General features: G+C 50.1%; 12 protein-coding genes across 12 annotated transcripts; 7 read left to right on the top strand and 5 right to left on the bottom strand.

Moving 5' to 3' along the window:
• Positions 1 to 187: 187 nt before the first annotated feature.
• Positions 188 to 2,804, bottom strand: ANOM_004520 (MIF4G domain-containing protein; the record flags this gene model as incomplete). Its single annotated transcript, XM_015549777.1, has 2 exons — positions 188 to 1,386; positions 1,436 to 2,804. 2 exons carry the CDS (start codon positions 2,802 to 2,804, stop codon positions 188 to 190), a joined length of 2,568 nt encoding a protein of 855 aa, XP_015407195.1.
• Positions 2,805 to 3,026: 222 nt separating this feature from the next.
• ANOM_004519 (signal recognition particle 14 kDa protein) lies at positions 3,027 to 3,655 on the top strand (the record flags this gene model as incomplete). The annotated part of the gene is made up of 2 exons (XM_015549776.1): positions 3,027 to 3,198; positions 3,287 to 3,655. Exons 1-2 carry the CDS (start codon positions 3,172 to 3,174, stop codon positions 3,653 to 3,655), a joined length of 396 nt encoding a protein of 131 aa, XP_015407189.1. The 5' UTR covers positions 3,027 to 3,171.
• Positions 3,656 to 4,281: 626 nt separating this feature from the next.
• On the bottom strand, positions 4,282 to 5,925 carry ANOM_004518 (uncharacterized protein; the record flags this gene model as incomplete). The annotated part of the gene is made up of 1 exon (XM_015549775.1): positions 4,282 to 5,925. The coding sequence occupies one exon, from the start codon at positions 5,923 to 5,925 to the stop codon at positions 4,282 to 4,284; it is 1,644 nt and encodes a 547-aa protein (XP_015407190.1).
• Positions 5,926 to 6,388: 463 nt separating this feature from the next.
• Positions 6,389 to 7,908, top strand: usgS (transmembrane protein UsgS; the record flags this gene model as incomplete). The annotated part of the gene is made up of 5 exons (XM_015549774.1): positions 6,389 to 6,458; positions 6,697 to 6,803; positions 6,860 to 7,032; positions 7,083 to 7,476; positions 7,540 to 7,908. The coding sequence occupies exons 1-5, from the start codon at positions 6,401 to 6,403 to the stop codon at positions 7,906 to 7,908; spliced, it is 1,101 nt and encodes a 366-aa protein (XP_015407183.1). The 5' UTR covers positions 6,389 to 6,400.
• A 465-nt stretch (positions 7,909 to 8,373) lies between these two features.
• On the top strand, positions 8,374 to 9,858 carry ANOM_004516 (acetamidase/formamidase family protein; the record flags this gene model as incomplete). The annotated part of the gene is made up of 5 exons (XM_015549773.1): positions 8,374 to 8,448; positions 8,504 to 8,522; positions 8,595 to 8,883; positions 8,960 to 9,233; positions 9,280 to 9,858. 5 exons carry the CDS (start codon positions 8,374 to 8,376, stop codon positions 9,856 to 9,858), a joined length of 1,236 nt encoding a protein of 411 aa, XP_015407184.1.
• A 1,571-nt stretch (positions 9,859 to 11,429) lies between these two features.
• ANOM_004515 (uncharacterized protein) lies at positions 11,430 to 12,740 on the top strand (the record flags this gene model as incomplete). The annotated part of the gene is made up of 1 exon (XM_015549772.1): positions 11,430 to 12,740. One exon carries the CDS (start codon positions 11,430 to 11,432, stop codon positions 12,738 to 12,740), a length of 1,311 nt encoding a protein of 436 aa, XP_015407181.1.
• Positions 12,741 to 12,776: 36 nt separating this feature from the next.
• Positions 12,777 to 13,901, top strand: ANOM_004514 (ABC transporter ATP-binding protein; the record flags this gene model as incomplete). Its single annotated transcript, XM_015549771.1, has 1 exon — positions 12,777 to 13,901. One exon carries the CDS (start codon positions 12,777 to 12,779, stop codon positions 13,899 to 13,901), a length of 1,125 nt encoding a protein of 374 aa, XP_015407182.1.
• Positions 13,902 to 14,503: 602 nt separating this feature from the next.
• ANOM_004513 (NAD(P)/FAD-dependent oxidoreductase) lies at positions 14,504 to 15,904 on the bottom strand (the record flags this gene model as incomplete). The annotated part of the gene is made up of 2 exons (XM_015549770.1): positions 14,504 to 15,648; positions 15,712 to 15,904. 2 exons carry the CDS (start codon positions 15,902 to 15,904, stop codon positions 14,504 to 14,506), a joined length of 1,338 nt encoding a protein of 445 aa, XP_015407187.1.
• A 969-nt stretch (positions 15,905 to 16,873) lies between these two features.
• ANOM_004512 (putative MFS transporter) lies at positions 16,874 to 18,845 on the top strand (the record flags this gene model as incomplete). The annotated part of the gene is made up of 7 exons (XM_015549769.1): positions 16,874 to 16,931; positions 16,990 to 17,072; positions 17,125 to 17,487; positions 17,538 to 17,693; positions 17,744 to 18,210; positions 18,281 to 18,539; positions 18,603 to 18,845. 7 exons carry the CDS (start codon positions 16,874 to 16,876, stop codon positions 18,843 to 18,845), a joined length of 1,629 nt encoding a protein of 542 aa, XP_015407188.1.
• Positions 18,846 to 19,327: 482 nt separating this feature from the next.
• On the bottom strand, positions 19,328 to 20,724 carry ANOM_004511 (peptidyl-prolyl cis-trans isomerase D; the record flags this gene model as incomplete). Its single annotated transcript, XM_015549768.1, has 5 exons — positions 19,328 to 20,268; positions 20,331 to 20,417; positions 20,475 to 20,484; positions 20,562 to 20,629; positions 20,709 to 20,724. 5 exons carry the CDS (start codon positions 20,722 to 20,724, stop codon positions 19,328 to 19,330), a joined length of 1,122 nt encoding a protein of 373 aa, XP_015407185.1.
• Positions 20,725 to 21,207: 483 nt separating this feature from the next.
• Positions 21,208 to 22,079, bottom strand: ANOM_004510 (D-aminoacyl-tRNA deacylase; the record flags this gene model as incomplete). Its single annotated transcript, XM_015549767.1, has 5 exons — positions 22,026 to 22,079; positions 21,795 to 21,973; positions 21,681 to 21,723; positions 21,402 to 21,628; positions 21,208 to 21,324 (listed from the first exon to the last, which is right to left on the bottom strand). Exons 1-5 carry the CDS (start codon positions 22,030 to 22,032, stop codon positions 21,208 to 21,210), a joined length of 573 nt encoding a protein of 190 aa, XP_015407186.1. The 5' UTR covers positions 22,033 to 22,079.
• A 634-nt stretch (positions 22,080 to 22,713) lies between these two features.
• On the top strand, positions 22,714 to 24,836 carry ANOM_004509 (CCR4-NOT transcription complex, subunit 3; the record flags this gene model as incomplete). Its single annotated transcript, XM_015549766.1, has 4 exons — positions 22,714 to 23,040; positions 23,116 to 23,861; positions 23,983 to 24,645; positions 24,776 to 24,836. The coding sequence occupies exons 1-4, from the start codon at positions 22,786 to 22,788 to the stop codon at positions 24,834 to 24,836; spliced, it is 1,725 nt and encodes a 574-aa protein (XP_015407173.1). The 5' UTR covers positions 22,714 to 22,785.
• Between the last annotated feature and the right edge of the window lie 1,763 nt (positions 24,837 to 26,599).

Raw genomic sequence — 26,599 nt, 5'->3', positions numbered from 1 at the left:
GCATGATACCCCGGGCTTGACATAATTATATGTGAATGATTTCCTCCACCGTGGGAGAGGTCCATACATTTCGTTAGATGACATATATACAAAGAATCAGAGCACAAAGTCTAACGCAATGCTTTTATCCAACCCCATATTAAAGAGAACCGGACGCCAAGAACAACCACAACAGGCATGGATCAAATCAATCAAACCCAGCCGTCTCCTTCGAAACAACCTTCAAAGCATCGACCGCAACGTTACAACCCCACTTAACCAGCTTCTGTTCCTTCCCGGAAACAACGTCCGACTTAGACACGACCTTGCGCAGGAAGAAGATCAGGCCCTTGACAATCTGGGGCGTTTCACGAGTGCGGATGAAGATTTCCATCAGGGCCTTCTCGTCCTTCTCGTCGTCGGATTTCTTGGCGTGCTTCTTGCCGCGTTTCTGCTTCTGGGATTGCTGGATGACGCTGATGAGGAGGAGCTCGACGAAGGTCTTGGATTTGGGCTGCAGGTATGCGAAATTGAGGGTCTTCAGGATGCCCAGGGTGAGGGTGTTGTCGGCGATGAGGCTGCCGTACATCTTTGCGAGGTTGACGATGGCTTTCATGGGCAGTTGGTTCTGCTCGTCCTCGTCGAAGTCGGCGTCGTCTTCTTCGTCCATGTCGCCTGTTTCGCCCATGCGCTTGAAGATGTTCCAGAGAGTGAACATGAAGGAGACTTTCAGGCGGCGGCCTGACTCGCCGCAGAGGCGACGCGCGATTAAGGTGTAGTATGGGTTGTAGGCCTCTTCTTCCATGGAGCAGTGGGTTAGCACGCGCGGGACTTCGTACTCTTGTGCTTTCTTCAGGCGGAGTTTGAGAAGCCGGACGTGCGCGTCTTGGTAGTCTGTTGCGGACATGATGGCGACAAAAATGGAGCGGCGGACGTCGGTGTTCATTCGGTGGGCTTTGGCGAGGTTGACGAAGTCTGGTTCTCCGTCGCTATCTTCTTCTTCTGCGGCGGCAGGGTTCTGCTGGTCCGCTGGGAGGTTGGAGAGTTCCTGGCGAGCGGACACTAGCGGGGCTTCTCTCCAGCTTGCGCCAACAAGCCACCATTTTCCTTTCTTTGAGGAGTTATGAATGTCATCTCGCGAGATGCTGATGGGCTCGGTGGCACGGATGACCCGGGAGTTGTTCAGAGATCCTAGGATCTTGCGCATTTTCGTGATGTGCTCGGTGGTTACGCTGGAGCCGACTCCAGCCTTTAGCTTGTTGTTTTTAAGGTCGGTGATTGTGTCGATCATGAACTTCGTGCGGACAGAGAGAGATGCTTCGCCAGCCTTGGCTACTGCCGGCTGGATAAGAAGAACGATGTCTTTCAGGGACGATGGGTCGTCTTGTCTGAGTTGTGGTCCGGAATCTATCGCTGTTAGTTTGTTGCATCCAAGCAGGTACGAGATGATTCTTACTCCTGATGATCTTGAGGAGCAATTCGGTATTCTCCTCAGTGATGTCTTGCAGAAAGAGCCGAATGTAATCGAAGATCAAGGTACTGGAGATGACATGAAAGTTGTAAAGTTGCGCGAGAAGAGACATAAGGTTGATGGACTCCTTCCCTCCGAAGCTGCCACGCTCATCGCCACGGGCGTCGAAAGTTTCAACTATCTTTTGCACGAGCTCGGCGCCAAAGTCTGTTCCAATAACTCTGTATACAGCTGCGATGAACCCTGCATGGAGAATCAGGAACGTATCTTGAAGGGCGGACCGTTCGCAAATGAGGCCGAAAAGTAGATTTATCAGTGTCGTCGTTACTTCTTTTCGTGGGTACTCCCGGTACAGCTTTTCATATTCGGCTAGAATGGAGACCAGGTTGGCCTCGGACAATTTATTCAGGTGCCCTTGAGCCTGCCTCCTTAGTCGAACAAGAGATTCCGACTCGGACCCGGATGCAGCCCGCAACGATGGAGGAATATATTTTTGTGGGCGATTCTCGTTTGTTTCTGCGACAGGAGCCACATATGGGTTTTCTCGTTTCTTCGGGACGGGCTTCTCATCTTCGCCTTCTTCGGCTTCCTCGTCATCGTCTTCATCCAGATCGTCGAACATGTCTTCATCTTCGTCAAGGTCATCCATATCATCCATGTCTTCCTCGCTCCCCAAGTCACTCCCATCTTCTTCAGAGTCACTCTCAGGCTCTAAGCCTTGCGCTTTCCTCCTCTTATTCCTTAGCCATTCGTCAGCTTCCCTTTTACGCTTACGGCCCTCATCTGCCGACCCCTCATCCAAGTCGCCTAGTAAATCGCCTAGACCATCCTCATCAAAGGACTTCGGAAGTTTTTTCCCTTTCTTAAGCCCAAGCTTTTTCTCTAGCGCAGCAATCTCGGCTTCGTCTTGGTCGAGCTTTTCTTGAACCGCTTTGGATATTTGGCGCGGACGTATTGTCTCGTCCTCCTCGCTACCACTTTCGGGCTCGGGCTTTCCGGCCTTCTTCTTGAGGATCGGTTTTGGTTGTTGTTTCGCCTGCTTTGCAGCCTTTAGCTTAGCAAACACATCCTCCTCGCCAGCTGCGTCCGACTCAGCTCCAGAGCCATCATCGAACCCTTCAAAGTCATTGTCATCGTCATCATCATCGACCCGACGGCTCGACTGTTGTCTCCCGCCGTGTCTGGAAACCGGCGCTCGTTTCGTCTTCTTCTGGTCTCGTTCTTCCCGCCGACGATCTTTCCGAGTCGCAGGTCCGTTCCGCCTTCTCTTCTTATCGCCGTAGGAATCCTTGATCCCCAACTCGTCGCGCAGGTTCCGAGGCAGCGAGGTCGTATTATGCATCGGACGCGGCATTGTGGGCCAATTATCCTCCCTCCGCAGAGTTATGTTTGCTTGAAGCTCTTGCGCAACGAAACTTTTTTTATGCCGGGAAGAAAAGCGGGCGGAGTGGAGGCGGAGAGCGATGAAAGCCAAGGCGGTGAGTCGCCCTCAACTGCGGAGGGCTTGTCTCGACCGCCCGATGTCAAGATGGTGTTTAGTGTCCAGTTCGAAACTGCAGAACAGAGGGGTCTTTGAGAATCGTTGATCTTTCAATTAGCTTGGAATAAACCCGGCTCAGTGTCTTGTTAGTTGTTGAAGGTATCTACGCCACGGAATAGGACATCCTGTCCCGGAGACATCGCACACAAGCGAATTTCATACCGTTCGTCGCAAATCTACAATGGCACCACATCTCGGCCACGAGGAGGTATGTACATCTTTGTGAACTATCCCAGTGACTTAAGAGCTTTCGATAAGAATTGATAAGAATTTGGATTTGTACTAACGACCACCAGTTCTTCTCCTCCCTCGCCGACCTCCTGTCCAAGACCTCCCAGAAAGCCCGAGGCTCCGTCTTCCTCACCCAGAAGCCTCTTATTGACACTACCGCATCGTCAGAGAACGCCTCCTCATCGCGGCCATCTATCCTCATCCGAGCAACAGACGGCAACACCAACGCTCCCAACCCGAAGAACAACAAGGTCGAGAAGAAGAAGACCGTCTCGAAAGTGAAGCTGTCGACGATAGTGGCGCCGGAGGACCTCGAGGCCTTCTATACCCGCTATGCAGAGGTCTGCAAGGCGGGGATGACGGGATTGAAGAAGAGAGATCGTAAGAAGGGCAAGGCTAAGGCGAAGGGCAGCGCGAAGGCTGCTAAGGCTTAGACATACGGGTCGACACTTTGATGGGGGTATGATTTGATGACCTGTGGAGGCAAGAGACTTGCTCTGTACGCAATGGGCCCTGGAAGTACGGACTGTGACGGGCGAAGTTTCTGAGATCGGTCCTGTTTGTTCTTTGCATTGATGGCGTTGTCTGGTCATTTTACTTTACGTTTCTATTTTCTTTTGCTTGTTCGTTTCATGTTGATATGTTAGATATACATATACCTAGACCGGTTGGTGAGCCGTGGACCTGGACCGAATGGAATGATTCCGAATGAACAATTCAATCTTATTTCCTTCATGGAATGAATAATAGCAGGGTATATTAGCTATGACTATAACTGAGCTATGCTAAATTACAAAGGGGACATTAAACAATAAATAGTCAAAGCAAAAACCCGTCCGCCAACAAACCGTACAGTAACCCAAAACCGACACATATAGTAGAAAAATGCAGAAATCGTCATCATAGAAACAGGGACGTCATAGCGAGTACAGAGAGTGCGTGGAAAGAATAGTGTGAGGCGAGAGATTGAAGCCAATAGAATAAAAAAAATCGCAAGGCAAAAGAGATACACGCCCGAGACGCCGGCAGCTAAGTTACACAACTTGCCTTGGCAGAGGATTTAATCCAACTCCCAAGAGTTGGCTTCGGATACCGACTGTTTCCTGGCACAGTCAGGTGCAAGTGGAAGATCAAAGTCGTCCACAGCCTCCTGAGGGTCCGTCATTTGATACTCATACTTGGGTTTCAACTCCCCCACAGCCGATGTCAAAGCTGGGCCTAGTACAATTCGAGCCGCTATGTGGATGAGGACAATAAACAATTGGATCGGAGGGATAAGGACCACCGTGCATGTCTTCTGAATCAGGGAGGCCGCGTTTTCCTTGTCCGAGGGGCCGGTAAGGGCTAAAGAGGACTGAGGTGGCATAGGGGAAAGTTCTCGCTCCCGAGACGCCTTGGATCGACGACGGAATTCTATGCTCATGCTGCTGAGGTTGGGGTTGGAGTCCGTGGTCTTCGATGTACCAGCATAGCTTGCAATGGACATCTGGTCATCCGGCAGTGCACCAGGCACTCGTCGAAATTCTTCCTCTGAGAAGGAAGCCCTGGGGGAAGCCGGGGGCCTAGGTGAACAGCAATCTTCGCACTTCACTTCTGGTATAGTGCGCCCTGCAGAGAAATCAACCTTCTCGAATTTTGGATTCTCCAAGTCACTCTGGTTGTTACTGCCTTCACGCAGACTGAGATCGGAGCCTTCAGTTGACGTGGTCGATGGGAAAATGGAGCCCGAATTTGATTCAGTTGGCGACGACGATAAGGGAGCGACGGAGTGGAATGAGTCAATACTAGAAGATAATGACATTTCAGGTTCCACGGGTAGTTCAGGCGTGTCTTCAAACCTTGCCAGCAAGGTCTGGAAGCTCCGTTGAGTTTCGGACACGGAGCGTCGTGGTAAATCTGTGATTTCGGGAGTATTGTTCGGCAGTGAAGGTTCATTATCGTCAGGAATAGTTTCGAGGACAGTGCTACCTTTCGTTGTGAAGCAGCTATCGTCCGTCAGATTGCCATCGGTATCTTCGCCAGCGCTCAGAAAATCAGTCAAAGCTTCTTCGCGGGCCGGACTCTTATCAAGTATGCAGGCTGGCAGGATAGGAGCGCTGTCCCTTCGTCCTTTCGGACGCCATGCTCTTTTGCGCCGCCGAACCCTGGCCTCCTCCGGTATCTCGACTGTAAACCCCCTTTTGAACGGACAGGGAGTGACTTCATAGCGGAGGACCTGCGGCAAGGCCTCTTTCATTGCCGCCACAGACTTCCTATCCTCTTCCGTTTCATTAGGAAGTTCGATACGATAATAGGTGAGAGGGCGAATGCGCAGAACAAATGTTGATTCTCCGTCCACACACCAACACTGGGAATTCTTGAGGATTGCATGAACGACACTGCCGCACTTGAGAAACACGGTCAAGCCGTGAACCTTCTCAAGCCGAAGGGGCGCAAATGCCACAGTCCGTTCTGTAGGGGATCTCCACGGAAGTGTTTCGACAGTATCCACTGGGTAATCGAAATCCGCTGGCGCGGTGCTCGACGGGATGGGGGCAAGTGCTCTTGGGGCGAAATGGACTACTTTGGCTGCGGGATGGTAGAAAAGATCATTCTCCGAAGGCCGCAGCGATTCCACACTGCGTTTGGAACGTGGATTTAATTTTGAAGGGAGAGTAGCAGACCGACGGATCTGAGGAAGCGGCGCATCCGAGGTATCGGTCATATTTCATGAGGACAAGTGAAAAGGAAGGGCGGATAACAATACAGGTTACATTGAATAGACTAACCCGATTGTAAGATAATACAGGTGTGATATGAAAAGCGAGAAAGAAAGACCGCAGTTAGTTGAGAATGAGTGTCGATAAGAGGGAGAGAATGTAGAGAATGAACGACCATTTCTGGTCCAACGTGATACGGGGGATAAAGTTCATATGATTTGCCTCGCAACAAAAACCGCGGGGGAATCAGGAACCGGGTCGTAGCCTCAGGCATAAGCTCACATGCCCCGGTGGGTCCTGCAAGCGCCTGCGGCTAGTTGGCGGCTGCTTGGCCAATCCCCTTGCGCTGCCATACAGCTCTTATGCGGTTGCCTGCGCTCTTTCTGCAGGTCCAGCAGATCCACAAAACGAAGAATACACGTTGACGATCGGATTTCTCTCCTTCACTGAAAGGATTTCGAACTACGAGGAACGCTCAAAATGCCCAATTTTGAGCCCAATGCCGTTATTCGCGGTGCTCAGCTCACGATTGTTGGAAGTGAGTCTCCCCTATACCACCATTGAGTCCGGTACTTCCGGATAGCCCTTTGTATCTTGAAGAGGATATCTTTGATTCTCGGTCTGGATTCCGATCTCCAGATCATCGGGCCACAAACGCCAATCGACCATGGTTATCAAACGATGATTCCATGGCCCTCAACAATCAATAAGGCCATGGATGGAGATCCTCTTGGCATCTTAACTAGTGGATGTGTGGCTGACCAAATGGGCAACAGCTGTGCGAGCACTGCGGAACCCAGAACTTTTCAAGCATGAGCACTTCCGACAGGCGGCTTTTGCGGTAGCTGTAGGAGTCGCCATTGAATTAATTATTCAGATCCCCGTATGTCCCTAGACCCGCAACGGGAAATGATCTACAGCACTGACGGTCCCCTTTAGATCATCGGGGTCAAGTTTCTACTATGGATCCTATCTTGGATGGCCGACTTAGAGAGCGCGACTTGGGACGATGCTCTTCTTGAAAGTCTTAATTTCCTGAGCAAATCAGTCCTTCAAGTTCCCTTCCTGGTGATGACACTCATGCGATACATCACCCCAACTCTCGATGAAATGTAAGTCTCTCGTTGTTTCGTACCATGGAGTTCATGTACTGATTAGATAGCTTTATGGAATCGATAAAATGGGTCGACTCAACTTATGTTGACAAACATAAGGCGGATGATCCCAAGACTTTACGGGCCATGTACTACCCAAGCCTGGCGATGTACTCTACCAAGGGGAGTGTTGGGGTGTCCAAGCCAAAAGGTGAATCGGCTCTCGTATTCGTCCGTCGCTATGGGCGCAAGGTCGGGATGATGCTTGGTATCTTTTTGCTGTCGCTTCTTCCAATCGTTGGGCGATTTGTGATGCCTGTGGCTTCGTTCTTTTCTTTCCAAAAGATGGTGGGCCCAGCCCCTGCCGCTGCTATCTTCGGGACCGGCCTCGTGCTCCCCAAGCGTTACCTGGTTACCTTCCTCCACAGCTACTACGCTTCCCGCAGTTTGATGCGTGAACTCGTGAGTACTCATGAATGCTGCCAACCCTGCAAGGCCATGTATGACATCTAACCATTCAAATAGCTGGAGCCATACTTCTGCCGCATCCGATATACTCACGAACAGAAGCGCCGCTGGTTTGCGGATCGGGAAGGTGTTCTATTTGGTTTTGCCTTTGCCTTCACTGTTGTGCTGAAGACACCGTTTATCGGAGTTCTCATGTACGGTATTGCGCAAGCATCCACGGCCTACCTGGTTACCAAGATCACTGATCCTCCACCGGTGCCCGCGGAGAGTGAAGGCTTTGCTGAAAGCCAGGTGACCTGGAAGAATAAGCATGATTTCCTGCAGCTGTCTCTGGAGAACATTGACAAGATCAACCTTGCTGCGCAGAGTAAGAAGGACGGTGGCAGGGCTGATGAACCGGATGCGCTTCGGCGGAAGTTCGCCTAGACTAGGGTGTTCATACAGGATCCATAGATGTGTTGTTAATTGCATGTGGTCCTCGATATAGGAGAGCCGATGCCGAGGAGATAAGAGAAGCCGAAGATCTGGTTGGCTGGTGTTCTCCACGTCACCACTGATGCTTAACTTGGAGACGGCGCGGAACCGATTCCGGCCTCTCCAATGAGATAGAAATATAGAACGCCTTGTATTGATTCCTGCCGGCCAGGCCCGCTGATAAGCGCGATAAGTCGATCGTTTTCGTAATCTCCAGCTGCGGGGTTGGTCAAACAATGAATAAGTCGAAAGATAATCAATCAGTTGTTTGGCGCTTGAGGGGAAAGAGTTACATTCGCCTCCTCATGCGGAGTTGCAGTCTGAGCCCTCTTAAAGGCGCTGTGCTCCCCGTCACAGTTTCTCATCGTGGATACATCCATAAGCAAATATCAATCGCAAGCAGATATCAGTATCAATATGGGACACAAGGGCATTCGCACAGCTCTCAAGGTCGATCTGGACAAGCCAGCTTGGGAACAACCTGGGTTACATGTATGTCCTTATACCTCGCCTATGTATCCCCTGTCAGTACTAACCAATGCTCTAGAACCGCTGGCACCCGGATGGTATATAGACTCTTTCTATACCTTCCGATCAACACCTGTAGCATCTTTACTAACCATATATCTTATTATCAGTTCCATTCTGCGGTAAAATCGCCAACAATGAAGTCGTCAAGATTGAATGTCTGGACTGGACCGGAGGACAGATCAAGAACAACGACTCGGCTGACGACATCAAGAATGTCGACCTGACGCAGATTCACTACCTGTCGGGCCCATTCGACATTGAGACTGCCGAGCCCGGGGATGTCCTTGTGGTAGAAATCCAAGATGTTCAGCCTTTCCAAGACCAGCCCTGGGGGTTCTCTGGGGTGTTTCACAAGCAAAATGGGGGAGGCTTTTTGGACGAGATTTATCCTGAATCGTATGAAAGAACCCCTTACGAGAGATACCACCCTTCTTGCGCAGACGCCTAGAAAAACTAACCTGGATTTGTATAGAGCAAAGGCGATCTGGGATTTCGAAGGCATCTTTTGTTCCTCTCGCCATATCCCTCATGTACGCTTCGCAGGCCTCATTCATCCCGGTATGCTGGGATGTGCACCCTCTGCAGAGGTTCTCGCAGAGTGGAATCGCCGTGAAGGCGAGTTGATCGCAGCCAATACAACTAGTCGCGATGTTGCGAAGCCACCTGAGCCCAAGTGTGCACATGCTGGTAGCGCGGAAGGGAGCCTCAAGGAAAGAATTGCAAAAGAAGGAGCTCGGACTATTCCTGTATGTCCCAGTCCAGCAGAGCCATCATCTGAGCTAACAAACGCAGGGTCGCCCCGAAAATGGAGGAAACTGTGACATCAAGAACCTCTCCCGAGGCTCCAAAGTGTACCTTCCAGTCCACGTCCCAGGAGCTAAATTCTCCGTAGGAGACCTGCACTTCTCACAAGGTGATGGGGAAGTCTCCTTCTGCGGTGCCATTGAAATGGCAGGTGTAATTACTCTGAAGTTCACCGTGATGAAGGGCGGCATGGCCAAGTTAGGCATGAAGTCGCCGATTTTCCATCCCGGCCCGGTTGAGCCACAGTTTGGTCCTGGTCGATATCTCACCTTCGAGGGATTCTCAGTCGATGAGCACGGGAAACAACACTGCCTCGATGCTACTGTTGCTTATCGACAGACATGTCTCCGCGTGATCGAGTACCTTCGTCGGTATGGCTACAGTGACTACCAGGTTTATTTACTACTCAGCTGTGCCCCGGTTCAAGGCCATATTGCCGGCATAGTGGATATTCCAAACGCCTGCACCACCATGGGGGTGCCGATGGATATCTTTGATTTTGATATCAGACCTGAGGCGGAAGTTGTTAAACTGGATATGGGTAGCTGCGCATTTGCTAGCAACTAATCCAGTTATGGATTGCATGTGTTGTGGCAAGTACGAAAGATCAATGAACGATTCAGATTGAATTTCCCCTTCCCTTATATTTCTTGAGTGATTAGCAATAGGATCATTCCCAGAGGGATTCTTGTGAAACCACGGAGGTAGAAGCCTGGCAGCCACATTGGATGCAGCTCAAGTCAGGTTGAAAACTTATCTCTAGGAGTAGGCTCGATTTATCCTGTCACAATATACCCTTATGAACATACCAGATTTCAATTTTAACACACTCTATACATAATAATCATTGAGTAGTAACAGCTATCCACTGGTACTATTCGTTATTCTTCTGTTAAGTCCTTAATAAACGTTAGTAAGTTAGGGATAGCAAATCTAGGAGCACTTCAAGTTCTCTCCCACTAGTAGTATGAGAAACATTCACCAAGAGAACCTTGATTATAAGTGTGCCAGCAAACCAACAGAAAAAACATCCATGCCGAACAATCGATGAGCTCTCTATGAGTGTGAAGAGCCCTCTTTGATATCTCAACATTAAACACTATCCCTATCTATATTGTGCGCTAGTACCGGTTCATTGGGAGGGCTCCTTCTGACATTCATTCTCAACGGCATCCGTGCCTAGAAGAGGGTTCCATTGCATAATATCCCATTCAGAATCTTACCTGGCACGCCATACTCATTTGCCGACCATTCGGAACCCTAGGTCTTGCAGAGAGGCAGACCTGCAGGTGTTGCGGATAAATAAACATGAAGGTTCTCTTTCTATATTCTTTCCATGCCCTATTGCATTAGATGCCTTGCGGCCCCATGGTGTTGAAATATATTACTTTTTTCACTCCATATTTTCTACATCAGAAAAGGAATATTGTTTCCAGTTGATAACTCCGGTATAAAGATTAAAATACTGACTGTCTACTAATGGCTCGTTGTCCAATGCTTGCGATTCTTCGTCTCCGTCTTCATGTTTGATATAGTAGCCAACAATTGTAGAGTCACTGCTCCATCCTTTATCCGCTGGCTCAAGAACTGCAACCACTGGAATTGCAGTTGTGTCTTCAAAGCTGCCTTTTATGATGCTGGACTTGGCTTTCAGCTACATACAACGCAGGGAAGGAGGAGCGTTTCGGGCATTGATATGCGTCATGCGGATCATCATCTATATATGCCGCCACCGCAACACAGAAGATCTTGTATTAAGTTGCTTTGCGTAGAAAGTATCAGGGGGAAAGACACGGCTCGAATGTTCCATCTTTAGTGCTCCTTTATATAATCGTCCTCCGGGCGAATGATGGTCACCATTTCAGGGGATGGGATTAGACAAAAAAGCACACTTGCAGGCAGGCGGAAACTAGCCAGGGGTGTACAGCTTTCTTATATTATCCCATGAGTCATTTGGTCAACTCTTGAAGAAACATGAATGGCGCAGTGTCTTTGCAAATACATAGTTCTAGGCAGCCATAATGTCGATCTTAAAGCAAAGTGGATCAAAATGTCTCACACTGACTCACCTTCTTCTACTATGAAGGGTATTGTTATATCACCTATCTAATCCGGAGTAACCCTAAGAAAGCATCAACATGATGGTCATCTCAACCGCCGAGCAGCTACTGCGGCACCTGCAATTCGCCGCCTCTGTAATCACTCTGCTCTTCACTTTTGTCTCTTTTCTTGTTAATCATGGATCCTCTACAACTGGAAAGACGTCCGGTCCGCGTAAATCTGCTGTCGTTGTCGGTTCAATCGGGTGCATGTTCGCATATCATCTCGTTCAAGTCATCACTGTTTTCCGAGGGGGCCATGAGCTTGTACAAATACAGGACCGCCTTATGACTACGATCATCCTGTCCTTAGCATGGGGCTCGCTTTGCGCACGCAGACACTCTTGGTTACCAGAATTAACCGGCATCTGTGTTATTTCACTCGTCTCCGGGGTTCCGGTCTTGGTCGTGGATACAATATATAGAGCCCGCTCCTCCACATACAAAGTCCTACTTGTTGCGGAATACTTTACACTAGCTCATGCGACTTTCTTGCTAGCGTACTGTTTGATCATTTATGTGCGCTTGCGGATGACGAGGGCGAGGCTAGCCGAGGAGGAAACGAGGTCCGGCCCCAGCGACTCAGACAGTCTTATAACGTCCGGGCGATACCACGACCATTGCAGCAACCAGGACTCAGACTCGGAATCAGATGCAGACAGCTCTGATGAGGGAGATGAAGAAGATGCTGACACTCGGACCGGGGAGCTTCGCAAGTCAGGTCATTGGATAGACTACCTCTCGAACTTCAAGGTCTTCCTACCGTTCCTCATCCCGCGAAAGGATATCAAGGTTCAGTTGTGCTTTCTAGTCTGCGTACTATGCTTGATTACCGACCGTGTGTTGAATGTGGTGGTGCCCACTCAGCTGGGTAGCATCGCGAACAAGCTTTTCACACAAGAGCTTGCTCTTTCAGATCTCGGGATATACTTTGCTTTAAACATCCTCCACGGGCAGTCAGGGTTGGAGATGCTCATGTCGCTGGCTAAGATCCCCATCCAGCAGTTCTCTTACAGACAGCTCACCAACGCCGCCTTCAGCCACGTCATGGACCTCACGATGGAATTCCACTCTGAGCGAGACTCTGCCGAGGTCATGAAGTCTATCGAGCAAGGTGCCGCGCTCACGAATGTCCTGGAAACCGGCTTCCTAGAGATAGCTCCAGCGGTGATTGACCTGTTCGTTGCATTTGTCCTTCTTTACGTCAAATTCAACTCACTCGCGGCATTGTGCATGCTTATTGCAACGCTGACATTTCTGTCACTGGAAGTCGCCGCATCCCGCTGGAATGTCGACAATCGCCGGCAGCTGACGAAGGCTGAACGAGGCGAGGCGCGTGTGATGCATTAAGCCATTCAGGGATGGCTGACGGTTTCATCATTCAACATGTTTGCGTACGAGAAACGCCGCTTTGCAGAGGCAGTCGACAACAACCTCACTGCAAAACGAAAGTGGTCCTGTCGAGATGTGTACTCGACTGGCTTAATGGAGGCATGCTTTCCTGCTTCTTTTGTAGTCCTTGCATGCGTCGTCGCCCATGAGATCAGTCAAGGCCAGGCGTCGCCAGGAGACTTTGTTTTCCTCATACAGTACTGGGATTATCTCATTTGGCCGATCAAGTATTTGACCAAGGATTACAGGTGGCTGATCGGAGACTTGATCGATGCTGAACGGCTGCTGGACCTGCTTACCACCAAGCCGACGGTGCCTGACAAGTGCGACGCGTTCGATCTTGGTCCGGTCCAGGGATACGTTGAATTTCAGAATGTGTGCTTTGCATACAACACCAAGGACCCAGCTATCCGTGATATCAATATCTCTGCAGCGCCCGGGGCCATCATCGCCTTAGTTGGTGCCACCGGAGCTGGAAAGTCTTCGCTAGTGAAGCTATTACTTCGCCATTACGATGTAACGTCCGGGAGTATCATGATCGACGGCCTTGATATTCGCGACGTAACAAAAAGTTCTCTGCGGGATGCTTTGGGCATTGTACCGCAAAACCCGATCCTTTTCAACGCTTCGATTAAGGATAACCTTCGGTACGCCAATGTGGATGCCTCCGACGAAGAGATATATCGAGCATGTCAAGCAGCTGCCATCCATGACAAGATTCTCACTTTTCCACAGGGCTACCAGACCAAAGTCGGTGAGCAGGGTGTCAAATTATCTGGCGGCGAGGTCCAGCGCCTAGCGATTGCGCGAGCTATTCTGAAGAATCCACCCATTCTCATACTGGACGAGGCCACCAGTGCTGTCGATACAGAAACAGAGGCCAAAATACAGGAAGCGCTCAGATATCTCATCAAGGACCGGACTACTTTCGTTATCGCACACCGGCTTTCAACGGTGGTCAAGGCAGATCGCATCTTTGTGCTGGAAAACGGTAGCATTGCTGAAAGTGGGACCCATCGGGAATTGCTTGAAAACCAAGGTCGATACTACAGCCTCTGGCATACACAACTGCATGAAAACGGGGATCCTATGATGTTGGATATAGAGTCTACTGACTGAATTGAGTTCATGGTGGCTATACCCTGCAGAGACCATGCTAGGCAAACCCCAGAGACTACTAAGATTGCCTAACCCAGTCGTATCTAAGAAGACTTCCCGCGGGCTCTCGAAGCCCGAGCAAAGGCAGTTGCATAGTTTGAGAAATCCATTCTCTTCTCCACGAATGACTCCTGCTCGGAGTCCCTCCTGGTCTATGATATTGGGCCCGGCGGGTTCCCCTCCTACCGGGAGGATGCTGGTCGTCAAACGGGGGTGTGACTTTGTGCTCTTTAACATGGTTGAGAAGCTGGCTGATGCGGGTTTGCTGAAGAGTGTTAAGACTGGGACAACATTGTTTTGAAATGACTGGTGTGCAGCAGTTTATCGTTGTTGGCTGCAACTTGCATTCCTCTTGTTTCTTCTTTCATCTTGCGAAATGTGATTGACACCTATCATATTCCTATGGTGAATTTGTATCCAGTCTTGTTTTCACTACCTAACAAGTGATAGGGAAAAGGCTCGCCAGGAGATGCAGGAGTGCTACACTTCTTTTATGCGATAGATAAATGTCATTATGTCATTGTGCTAGAACAAGCTATCAAATAGCTTCGTACAGAGGGCGCTTAAAGCCGACTCTTGTCACCAATTTTAGTCCACTCATTCTCTCCAACTTCCTGGAAATCCATCACTTTATTCGGACCTCCAAACCGATTTTGCGTGTCCTTCCAGTCTCGTTGGGCGGCAATCTCAGGTCTCCACCGCAATACATGCTTCAGTTCCTTCTGCAGGTTTCCCTCCAGGGCATCCGCTATGAACCCGCCGATGGTAGGCATTTGCATGGCCCCATTGCCCGACCCACCGACGGCAAGCAGCAACGAGCGGTACTCAGGGTGCCTGTCAATCAAGAAGGCGCGATCCACGGTATCAGCATCCCAGCATATACGAGCAAAGGCCAGTGGGCGATCGGCAAGATGAGGCATCGTGTCACGGAGGAAGTCCCTTGCACGGGCCTCAGCCTCGAGAGGGATCTGATGCTTCGCAAACGGGATACTGCGCACCTCGCCGCCGTGCTTCGGGTCCGGGACGAAGTTGCAATACCCAGGATGCTCGTCGCAGATCTTCAGTTCGTGGTTGTCCTCATCGGGTTCCATGAAGAACCCCTTTGCGACGTTGAACAGCACGGGGAGGTACCGGTACTTCTTGGCCTCCTCGGGCGTCATTTTGATATGGCAGAGTGTCCAGGCGGTGGGACGGAGTTGTTTCTTAAAGTCCAGGAGACGGTCACTGCCAGCCCCTGCGGAGAGGATGGTGTGATCTGCGCGGTGGACGGCGCCGTCGGCTGTTCTGGCCCCGACCACGTCCCCGTTCTCGTAAACTAGAGACACGACGTCTCCTTCTGGGGAACCGGTGATGAACGTGACCCCTAGACGCTTCGCTTCGGTGTATGCGGAGAACATGGCCTTCTTGGCGTGGATCCATCCGGCGCCGGTCTTGTTCAGCCAGCCCTTCCAGCCGGGGAAGTTGCCGGTGAGGATGCCCGGCGGCATGGTCTTGCGGAAGTCCTCTGCGGTGTCCAGTTTGACGAACTCTGCGTCTGACGAGTCGATCTCATGCTCTTGTATATGTTTAATCAGAGCTGGAGTGTGGCCGGAGACAATTGCCCCCGTTTCATGAAAGTATGGCCGGAACACGGGATCGGTCTTCCAGCCTTTCAGAGCAGCTCTTGTGCATGTTGAGAATGCGATACCCCAGGGATCAGTTTCCGATGCTATTAGGTTTCTCGTTGGGTGAGCGAACAGTCGGTTTGATCTGGGTCATGAATTATACGTACCTTTGACCTCTCTGTGCTCCATGATTTTGTTAATGTCATTGCCGGCTGCAATTGGGGAAGGGACGGGGTGTGGATCTAGGACCGTGACATTCTTGTAGCCTCGACGGGCAAGATGTAAAGCAGTAGAGCATCCCCAGGTCCCTGCACCGACGATTAAGATAGATGATGTGGGAGTCAAGTTAGAGGGTGTCATTGTTGTATTATTGGTGTCGTTAAGTGTAGGGTATGACCAGGAGGACAATTGCTAGGAAAGCTGTATACAGAACCGCAGTAGAACTCCCTCCGAGAATTTATACAGGTAAGTCATGCCATCAACAAGTAGAAGCCAGCTGGCTCTCCCAAAGCTGCAACAGGCTAGCCTGGGCCACGTACTGGAGCAAAAACCGGAAAGGCGGCCTTATCAACCCCGACATGGGATATATTGAAGGGACTTGAAAACAAGTAGCATGATGCATGGATGAGTGAAGTGGTTATGGCAACGCATCATCTGATTGGACCGGCCATCACCTGATTAGGGTTAGGTTGAGAGGATCCGCTTGGACCTTCCTCCCTTTAAGCTATCGTATCTTCTCCGCATTTTCTATCAACCTTATACATCTGCCAGATCCATCCTCACGATGGAGCAGAGATAACTCTTGCTCAACCGGGTCAATACCCGCATGACTGTCCCCGCGTTTTATCGTTCGTGGCAACTGTAGATATTATTCCATCCAATTGTGGACCGCAGGGCTCTCTCCGCACCAGGTCCCTTCCAGTATCAAATTCCCGTTGCATCATGGCCAGTCGTTTGGAGCTTCCTTCATGTCGATCCCCCCTCCTGTTGGGTGGGTCGCATGCTTATCGCTCTATATTATGTCCATGTATTTGTCTGTATGTGGAATCGTAGACCTCGGAACATCTCGCATGGAGAGGAACATGGCGTATATCGAGCCGGATAATCTGTTACATCCCCCAGGCCTATCGTAAGTAGCCGGTAAAGCTTCATTAGATAGCTCGGCAAGCTCGTCCAATGGTGAGAGCTCTGGGATACGGTGAACGGGATGATACTTGTTCTTCCCCTCAGAGGAGGTCTGCGACTTCGCCGCCGGCATTGTATTTAAGAAGCCATGCGTCTCCAGGATGGACGTCTGTCCGTAGCTATTAAACGAACTGTAAACTCAATATGGCCCCTACTGACGACATCCTGACTGATGTCCCAGGTACCGTTTACTTGGTTGACAGTACGTGTACATCTACTTCGAATGGTTCTAGATAGATTGGCATTAACCCTTCATGTAGCATCCGGGAACCTGGCCGATGCTGCTCACGCGAATGATATTCTCCTGCTCCCCCAGCCAACATGTTCCGCAGCTGATCCTCTAGTAAGCATGTGTGCCCTTTATCTAGTCCACTCGTCACTAACATATGGCACAGAACTGGCCGAAGTACAAAAAGTACTGGACCCTGTGTCTCATCTCAGCCTATGCATGCGTGAACTCCTTTGGCGAGAACAACTGGGGTGCATCATGGACCACTATCTCCGATGAGACCGGCGTCAGCCTCGAGAACATGAACGGCGGCTCCGCCCTCAACTACCTCATGCTTGGCTTCTTCAATATCATCTGGATTCCGACGGCGATGAAATTCGGGCGAAAGATCGTCTACATCTTGAGTTTGATATTTGTCGGCGCGAGTGGTATCTGGGGTGCGTTTTACGTTGGGACGGGTCAATATTATGTTATGACGACGATTAGTGGAATGGGCACTGCTGCGTACCAAGCCCTGATTCAGCTTACGGTGAGCCTCACTACTCGATCTATATTCGGTGCGCTGCTAAGTGATGGAAGATCTTCGATACGTTCTTTGCCCACGAACGAGGCCGAATGATCGCGATTTACATCTTCTTCCAGCAGCTGGGGTCCATCCTCGGACTTATCTTGGGCGGATACATATCCGATGGTATCGGATGGAGATGGAGTATGCCCATTGTTGCAATTGCCTGTGTGAGTACGCACCTCACCTTGTCACTAGATTAATCACTCATAGTGTCTAGGGAGTCCTAATCTTGTTGTTCATATTTACCTTCGACGACACCATGTTCCCGCGGTACCGCTTCTCAGAAAGAACACCATCGGAAACCCTGAAAGGCGAACAGAGCTATGAAGCTCCACCTGAAATACAATCTGAGAAGCCTCAGAAAGAGGAGCCCCATATGTCAGTGACCCCAAGCAATGGCGCGGGCGAGGTAGACATGCCGCCACGGACATATTTCCAGAAAATCGCCCTGGTGCACTACTTCAAGGACGACCAGACGACATGGTTCCAGTATTTCCGACGACCGTTCTATCTCTTCGCGTTTCCCAATATCGTCCTAGCTGGTATTCAATTCGCGTTCGGATGCACCGCGGGAATCGTCTCCTTCAACACCATCTCAGAGATCATGACAGAAGCTCCGTACAACTGGAGCAACGGTTCAACCGGCCTATTGTTCCTCTCCGCTCTGATCGGCAGTTTCTTCGGGTGAGTCATAAACACCTGGTCTTCTTCTCTTTGTGCCTGTCTTGTTGTAGACAAAGCTTATATGAATCAGGATGGGCGTCGGATCCCTATCAGATTGGCTCGTCCTCGTCCTAGCCCGTCGCAACAAGGGCTACAAAGAGCCCGAAATGCGACTCTGGGCATACGTATTTCCGCTAGTATTCGCCGCCCTTGGGTACTTCATCTACGGCTGGGGTGCCACGGCAGGAGCGCATTGGATGACCATCGCCGTTGGTTTGTGTTGCATGATCGCTCAACAAGTCTCGGCAACTAGTATCGCGACAGCTTACGCCATGGAATGTTTTGACAAGGTATGGCTTACCGAATCTCTTTGCAGAGTCCTTCCGGCCTTCATCAACTAATCATGCGCCTAGATCTCCGGTGAACTGGTGATCGTACTCGCCATATGCTCTTCTGTCATCAATTTCGCCATCTCGTTCACCGTGCAGCATTTCATTAACGCCACCAACTATGGCTGGGCTTTCACCTTTTATGGTATATGTGTGGTCCTTTCTATGGCGATGGGTGTACCGATGCTTATCTGGGGCAAAAGCTGGCGCCGACGGGGCAAGGGGCGTTATGAGAAGTTTCTGGCAGAGACGGGTCGTCAATCTTGATAACTAACGTGCCAGAGTACATGAGTTGTTTCGTATCATGCTGCTTCTCGTTTGGTTTGATTTATTGAAGTTTTTTAAGGGTATGTGAAGGCTATTGCACATCCACCAGTGCCTGGAAGATACCAGATAATCGTACTTTCCATTGATCATTATTTTATTGCTCCGTTGCTAGATTTCAAGAGTTTCCTAGTTTATGTTAAGTCTTGGATATGACCCACTAAGTGAACGACATCCGCAGATCAAAACGTAGGAAATAGCCAGTCAATGCGCCGATTTCACCATGCTACCGAATGTCAAAGACATGGTCTTTAGAAACGAGGCTACGAAAGCCGGAAAGATTTGCAAATGACGATAGAAGGGGAAACGAATACAGGAGCGGTGCGGCTGTCTAGAGACGCAATTGAGACGTCGCTTTTATGCAGAAGGAAAATAGGGTGGTTTGTAGTAGAAACATTCATGAATCATCCATGGCATTATCGCGCTTATGAGAAGAACCTCTGCGCAGTGGCGCGTTCCTTCGCCTGGCGGTCCTTGATGGCTTTCTTGACCTTGGCAAGTTCGTTGGCGATGCCGGCGTCACCGGGAGCCAGCTTCTCGGCTTCCTGGAGGTCCTTCAGGGCCTCGTCCTCCTCCTTCAGGCCGCCATGGGCCACGGCACGGCGGTAGTAGGCCTTGGCCTTGTCGGCATCCTTCGCATTAGCCGCATTAGCGGTCTCCAAGGCGTAGGTAGCCCAGGTCCGAGCGTTTCCGTACTGTGCCAGCTTGTTGGCGAGAAGGGAAGAGTTGGAGTGCAGGGCAAACCGGAGAGTCTTGATCTGGCCATCAAGCTCCTTAGGGTCGTTCTCAGCAGGCTCAGAGAACTCTTGCAGATAGCGCAGACCTTTCTGGTACTTCTCCAGACCAAGAGCAATGTTACCGCTCTTGAACGCGGCATTTCCGTAGTTCTTCAATTCCGACGCAATCTTGAAGCAAACAGGGGCACTCAGCTCCTCACCCTGGTGGTCATCGGGGAAATCCTCGTAGGGGTCGCCGGTAGCATCAGGAGTTTGCTTGTCAGCATTATCGTAATCCTGGCCCGTGAGTTCACCACACTCAACAATGGTGACGTCCTTGACGGGCTTGTCTGCCTGGGTGTTCATGTTCTCGACTTTGCGGACGATACTCTTTCCGTTGATCACTTCACCGAAAACAACATGCTTGCCATCCAGATGAGGGGTGGGGACCGTAGTGATGAAGAACTGGCTGCCGTTGGTGCCGGGGCCGGAGTTGGCCATGGAGAGGAGGAACGGCCTGTCATGCTTGAGCTCAAAGTTCTCGTCGGGGAATTTCTCGCCATAGATCGATTCGCCGCCGGTACCGTTGAATGCAGTGAAGTCACCACCCTGGATCATGAATTGCTTGATGACGCGGTGGAAAATCGAACCTATGCGGTGGAGGTTAGGACGTATGCGCCGTGGGATCCAGAAGCGGGGTTACACGCCGTACCCTTAAAATGCAATGGCTTGCCCTGCTTCCCCATGCCCTTCTCTCCGGTACAGAGAGCACGGAAGTTCTCTGCCGTCTTGGGAACGACTGTACAGGTTCAGTATTTGTGTAGCAAGGAAAATCTCCGTTGGCAATGGGACTGACCATCGTTGAACTGTGAAAGGCGGGGTAGTTAGCAAAGGCTGCTGTACAACCATGAGCGACCGGGGATGGTATTTATAATTAACGTACCAATTCCAGGGCAACACGACCAGCCTTTTCGTTACCAATCTGGATGTCAAAGAAGACACGGGGACGACCTGTATCTCGAATGCGATCAGTATTGGTTTGCGATGTGAGGGCGGAACCCCACAGCGGAGAAAAAGAGCAAAAACGCACGCTGAGAGTCAGCCATGGTTGAGTAGTATAGAGATCGGACGGAGCAGAGAATTAGGTTAGAAAGTGGATCAGTAAATAGATTGAGATGGTTCAAGTCGAGAGTCAGTAAAAGAAGAGGGAAGGGGAGAGGTAGAGAAGTGGACTGGAGCTGAAGGCAGTAAGAATGGGAACGAGTGATGCTTCAGGAAGCTTCCATTGATCACGGGTCTCCGCACCATGCAATTCTTAGCACAATAACACCTACTTGCCTAGTTCTTCCATTCATACAGTCTAGACTAGTCCGACAAATCATTCAACTGAGGCCAGTCGATCATTGGCGGTTTCTTTTGCAAGGATCTTAGAATCACTAATGACATTCATTCATTAATCTCCCCAAAAAGTCTAACAATCTATTTACCAACCCAGGGTATAAAAAATAGAAAGATAGAAAAAAGAAAAAAAATCTAGCAAAATAAAGAACAAGAATGGTATCATATATAATACGGGAATATAACCACCATTATTCCAACAACTCAGGAGGCAATTTAATTTCAATATTTCTCTGAACCGGTTGCGACGGCTCTTCCTTCTCCGATTTCTCCTTCTTCGGCAACTGTGTGTTGATCTCGATCGTAACCTATTGATTTCCATACCCGTCAGTAACCCATTCATAGAAATGTCAAGGGGCAGCATAAGAACGAGCAATGGCTATACCGCTGCATCTTCACTGCGGTAATCTACACCCACCGGCCCGTCGTTCTTCAATTCGACCTCCATCATCGCCTGGAAGATACCGTTCTTTACCCGTTCGGGCTTGTAGGCTTCCCCCAGTCGTCGGAAGAAGTAGTCGTACAGTTTACGGGCAGTCTCTGCGTCAGCGGCGTCGTGGAAGTCGGGTTGCTTGCCCTTTTTCAATTGGCCATAGAGTGTAAATTGCGATACTGCGACGGTCAGCAAGCACAATCTGGATGCAGTTGAAGCATAATCACATACCGCAAAGAACCTCTCCTTCAATATCCGAGACATTTCGCTTCCACTTCACGCCGAGTGATATCCGTCAGAACCAATCCATCTTGTTGCCGGCAATCCTATCAACTAGTGGCATACCTGCTTATCTTCCTCGCTTGGGAACAGCTTGGCTTTCAGTATCCGTTGTATTAACGTATCTGCATCCTTCTCTGTGTCTTCCTTGCCAACACCTGCCAGTACGAGCAGACCTCTACCAATCTTAGAGACTAGCTGGCCATCGACCGTAACCGACGCTGATTTGACTCGCTGTATAACCGCTGGCGTTCGTTTAGTGGAGGTGCTTTTGAAGGAGATGAGTTGGTGACACACCTTTCATAGTGAGATTGTCTGACCAATAGGCGTATATATTTGTGGCAAGTGGGGTAAAGAGGTTTATAAGAAACGCGAACAGTCTGTATTCACGGGGATAATTAGCTAGAGAACACAGCACTCGAGGAAACTATTATTCACGGCCTTTATAGATCTGTAGCCGCTTGCTGTAAACGGAGCTTTCACTTACCGTGTAGATTCACAACACAAGCGGGTTCAAGGTTGGCGAGTAAAAGACCGTTAAGTCGCATATGCGAGGTGAAGCAAAGAAGCTGGGGATTCTTATAGAAACTCGAGGCAGAACTATCGGCCAAGAAAGAGGAGTAACGAACGACAGATGATCGGAGGAAAGTTAAGTGGTTTCCGCACCGCACTGAATAACCTAAGGCACACACTTAAGGTATCTACAAACCGATTTCAATACTGAATTACGCCGCCCGTCAAGTCTTGGCGCCAACTGAGCTCTTCGACAGGCGCTTGATCCATACCACATATCAGGAGATTGTCTATTCTCCACCCCCAGGACTTCTCTTGACAATCAATTAACTCACTCATCCACCGCGCACACGTCCTTCAATTTAGGACAGAGTTGCCTGGCAACCTTGATCCTTATTTACACCCACGGAATTCCCAGACGTCGACTTCATCCGAATCCCCCCATCCGCCCTACCTTTCTCCGCTTCCCACCCACCCTGAACCCACACCTCGAGTACAATTTTCAGCCTCCTTCCGTGGCCATCTGTTCATGTGAACAGCAGCCATGACATCGCGAAAGACGCAACAAGAGATCGACAAGACCTTCAAGAAGGTCGCCGAAGGTATTCAGTCGTTCGAGGGCATCTACGAGAAGATCCGCTCCACGTCAAATCCGACCCAAAGGGATAAGCTCGAGGAGAACTTGAAACGGGAGATCAAGAAGCTCCAACGGTATCGCGACCAGATCAAATCATGGGCGTCAGGCAATGAGGTCAAAGACAAGGGACCGCTGCTGGAGCAGCGCCGAGCCATCGAAACTGTGGGCTAACGATTCCCCGACAAATCCTGCCCTCCAACGGCGTATCGAACTTGCGAGTAGCTAACACAGGTGCAGTGTATGGAGCAGTTCAAAGCTGTAGAAAAGGAAATGAAGACAAAAGCATACTCGAAAGAGGGCCTTTCGGCCGCATCCAGACTCGATCCGAGAGAAAAGGAAAAGGTGGAGACAAGTGACTTCTTATCGAGTATGGTCGACGAGTTACAACAAAAGATCGAGGCCATGGAGGCCGAGGAAGAGACACTGCATATGCAGATGAAGAAGGGTAGGAAGGATGTCGCCAGGGCCAACCGATTAGCGGATCTTACGCGGATAACGGAACGACATAAGTGGCATGTCAATAAGCTGGAACTCTTGCTACGATCGCTGCAGAACGGGAATGTGGAGGTAAACCAAGTGTTGGACTTGAAAGAAAGCATAAAGTACTATGTAGAGGACGGGCATAATGTGGACTACTCTGGCGAGGATGAGACCCTTTATGATGACCTGAATCTAGATGGTGAGACTGAGGCACAGTTCGGCATGACGGGTGACAACGACCGGGTATCATCGCAAGATGCACAATCTGTCCAGGATGAAGAGCTGGACTTGAAGCCGAAACCCGTCAAGAGTGAACCCATAGCGCCTCGAAGACCCTCAGCGCAGATGAAATCGCCGCTCCCAGTGCTTGCGACGCTACATCCGTCGACGTCTACCAGTGCTACATCTGGGATGAAGCCCGCACCACCGCCCACCCGTCTACCTGGGGAGACCCTCAAATATGCCTCCGCGGCGGCGCGGCGGCAGCCAGCGATAAGAACGGGGTTGGCATTGCTCCCCTCCCTCCACCGCCGGGCGCCAGTCCTGCTTTCCCCGCCGCCAGTTTGGCCTCAAGACCGTCGTCGACTGCTTCCCCTAGCATTGCTCGGTACAACCTGTATCTAGGCCGGCCGCGACGGCCAGTATCACTTCGGAGGAGCGGTCCAAGACGCCCGCGCACAGCCCCAATGTCACCGCTGCGAGTGCGTCGAACACGGTGCAGTCGACGCCTGCGACCAAGAAGGCGGAGACGTCAGCCACCAAGGAACCACAGCCAACGGTGAACGGTGAGGCGAGCAAGGAAGAGTCGCGCGAGGAGGAATCGATATACCACCTGCCTCCGGGACTGCAAGATCTGATCCATTCCTTCGAGGTGACCAAGAGCCGAGCGGCCGCACAAAGTTCCACAAACCCCCCTCCTTCAGTGCAACGGCTCCTTACGGCATCACTCAATACCTGTCCCGAGCCGGCGGATGCTGAAAAGCCACGTCACTATAAACCTCAGAACCCGTACAATACCCCTCTTTATTACCCTCAAGAGCCGCTTGCCATCTTCGACGACCCCCGGTTATACGACACGGGACGGATCGATACGGATACACTGTTCTACCTGTTTTATTACCGACAAGGCACATATCAACAATTCTTGGCGGCCAAAGCGCTCAAGAACCAAAGTTGGCGATTCCACAAGCAGTACCAAACCTGGTTCCAACGGCACGAGGAGCCCAAGACCATCACAGAGGAATTCGAACAAGGGACGTATCGGTTCTTTGATTACGAGAGTACATGGTGAGCTGAGTCTTCTCTTTCACTTCTCGTTTTCCTTTTTTTTCACCTTTCTTTCTCCCATTGAAGTTGTTTTACATGTCGGGGTCCAATCTCCGAGATGTCTCGGACAAACCGCTAACGCAGCACACAGGATGAACCGTCGTAAGGCCGATTTCAAGTTTGTCTACAAGTACCTGGAAGACGAACTATAATGCGGCTTTAGTCTCCTTGTTTCTTTGAGTTCGTGTATGTATGGTAGGCATTAGGTCCAATGATTTGCGGTGTGGTTATGGGTCATCTACACTGGAGACGGGCATTGAGTTTCAGATCCTTCGGGTTGCCGACGGATGGGAGTCTGTCATTTCGTTTGACTTTTTTTTCTTCTCCCTTTTTTTCACTTCTTTGTGTTTGCGAGATTTCTTCAGGAACGAGTAAACGACTGGGACTGCGGGACAGGGGGAGTTCTGCGCTGATCTTGCGTGGCGGCTGATGGGATATACAGCCATGTCTTATGCACACACTGTTGGGTTGGCCCCTTGAGGAATGCAACCATCGTCCAAAGATCTTTGACCGGTGATGATTATTACTGCATCCGTTCCGTGTTCAGACTCGTCTGGACCGAGTCTGGCGTTCTGGCATCCGTAGCGATTAGGAGAAGCGTAGCCCGAAGCAGCAATCCGAGCCGGCGTGTGGCTCGCGATCACCCAAGGTTGGACAGATGAAGCCGAGTCTGCATCCACCTTAGGGAGTGTTCACCATTGGGATGGTTGATCGCTGTCGGACAAAGAAGCAGCAAAGATGAAACAGTAGTAGAGAAGTAAATGTTCGGCTAGGGAACGGTTGCTGCTATAATTATTGTTCGTATTATTGGACGAGCGGAATGAACCTACGGTCAGCTATCACGAGTAGGAGTAGTAGGAATCGAGAAGGGAAGACTGAGAGGTTCCAAAGCTATGACTAAGGTTAGGGCGATCACCGGACTTGGACCTTTACGCTTTCTGTGCCCGACACACAGACAACAAGAGAACAAAGGGCAACAATTGATTTCTCCGTCTCTCTCTCTGTGTGTGTGCGTGTGCGTGTGTGTCTGTCTTTCTGGGTGTTTCTCGCCCGTCCGCCTCACTCACCGTCGAGTCATTTGTTAAACGCAAATTAAAAGCCTCAAAAATAATTAAATGACGGTCAGACTAAAAAGTACCTCGCATCTTCAAAAATCCCTCACGGAACGGTTCAAAGTTCCCCCTGCGTGGACTAGTTGAATTACTTCTTACGGAGTGGCTGGTGGAAGGAATAGAATCATCGTTCATCAATCAGTCGACGGTGAGTGGTAGTACCAAAGACATCAGCATCAGCATCATCATCAAGGGCGGTAGCAGTGTACGTTGGTGCAAGTGGGCTGTGTGCGGCTATCTTCTCCGTCACCCGGTAGTAGGCACTAGTAGTTTACCAGTGTACCAGTTGGACCATGACAATCTCGTCCATCCATGGTTTCAATCCGTAAATCCATGTTCCTCATTGAATTAAATTTTTTCTTTCTGAATGGAAACGGATCCATTTATTATGTGGTTCTTTTATTAGGAGAAAAGTAAACCTTGAATGCGAGGAATTCGTCTCCCCAGACTTGGTGTTCACCGAATCAACCTGGGACTTGGCGCCAAGGCCGGCGTCTCCACTGCCACAAGGCTGTCGAATCGCTGATTTTCGTCCCGAGCATCAAAGAAAATGTGTCGGAAAACGTGCCGACCTGGAAAATCAGGTTGGGTGTTCATGCCTTATCCCCATGTTCATGTACAGGTCCGGTCGGTATCAGGAACAATCATAGTACCCTTCATTATCCTAGTACTAATTATAATCTTCATGATCTTAAACTTCACTCGGTGATAATAATAATAATAATACTACTACTACTACTATAAAATATTATATCTATCAAAAAACAAAAAAAATAAAAAATAAAAATACAACAGCATAAAGA

Source organism: Aspergillus nomiae (genome assembly GCF_001204775.2).
Source record: "Aspergillus nomiae NRRL 13137 chromosome Unknown contig00122, whole genome shotgun sequence".
Lineage (NCBI taxonomy): Eukaryota > Fungi > Ascomycota > Eurotiomycetes > Eurotiales > Aspergillaceae > Aspergillus > Aspergillus nomiae.
The sequence above is the reverse complement of the archived record's forward strand: the minus strand, read 5'-3'. Positions and strand labels throughout refer to the sequence as shown.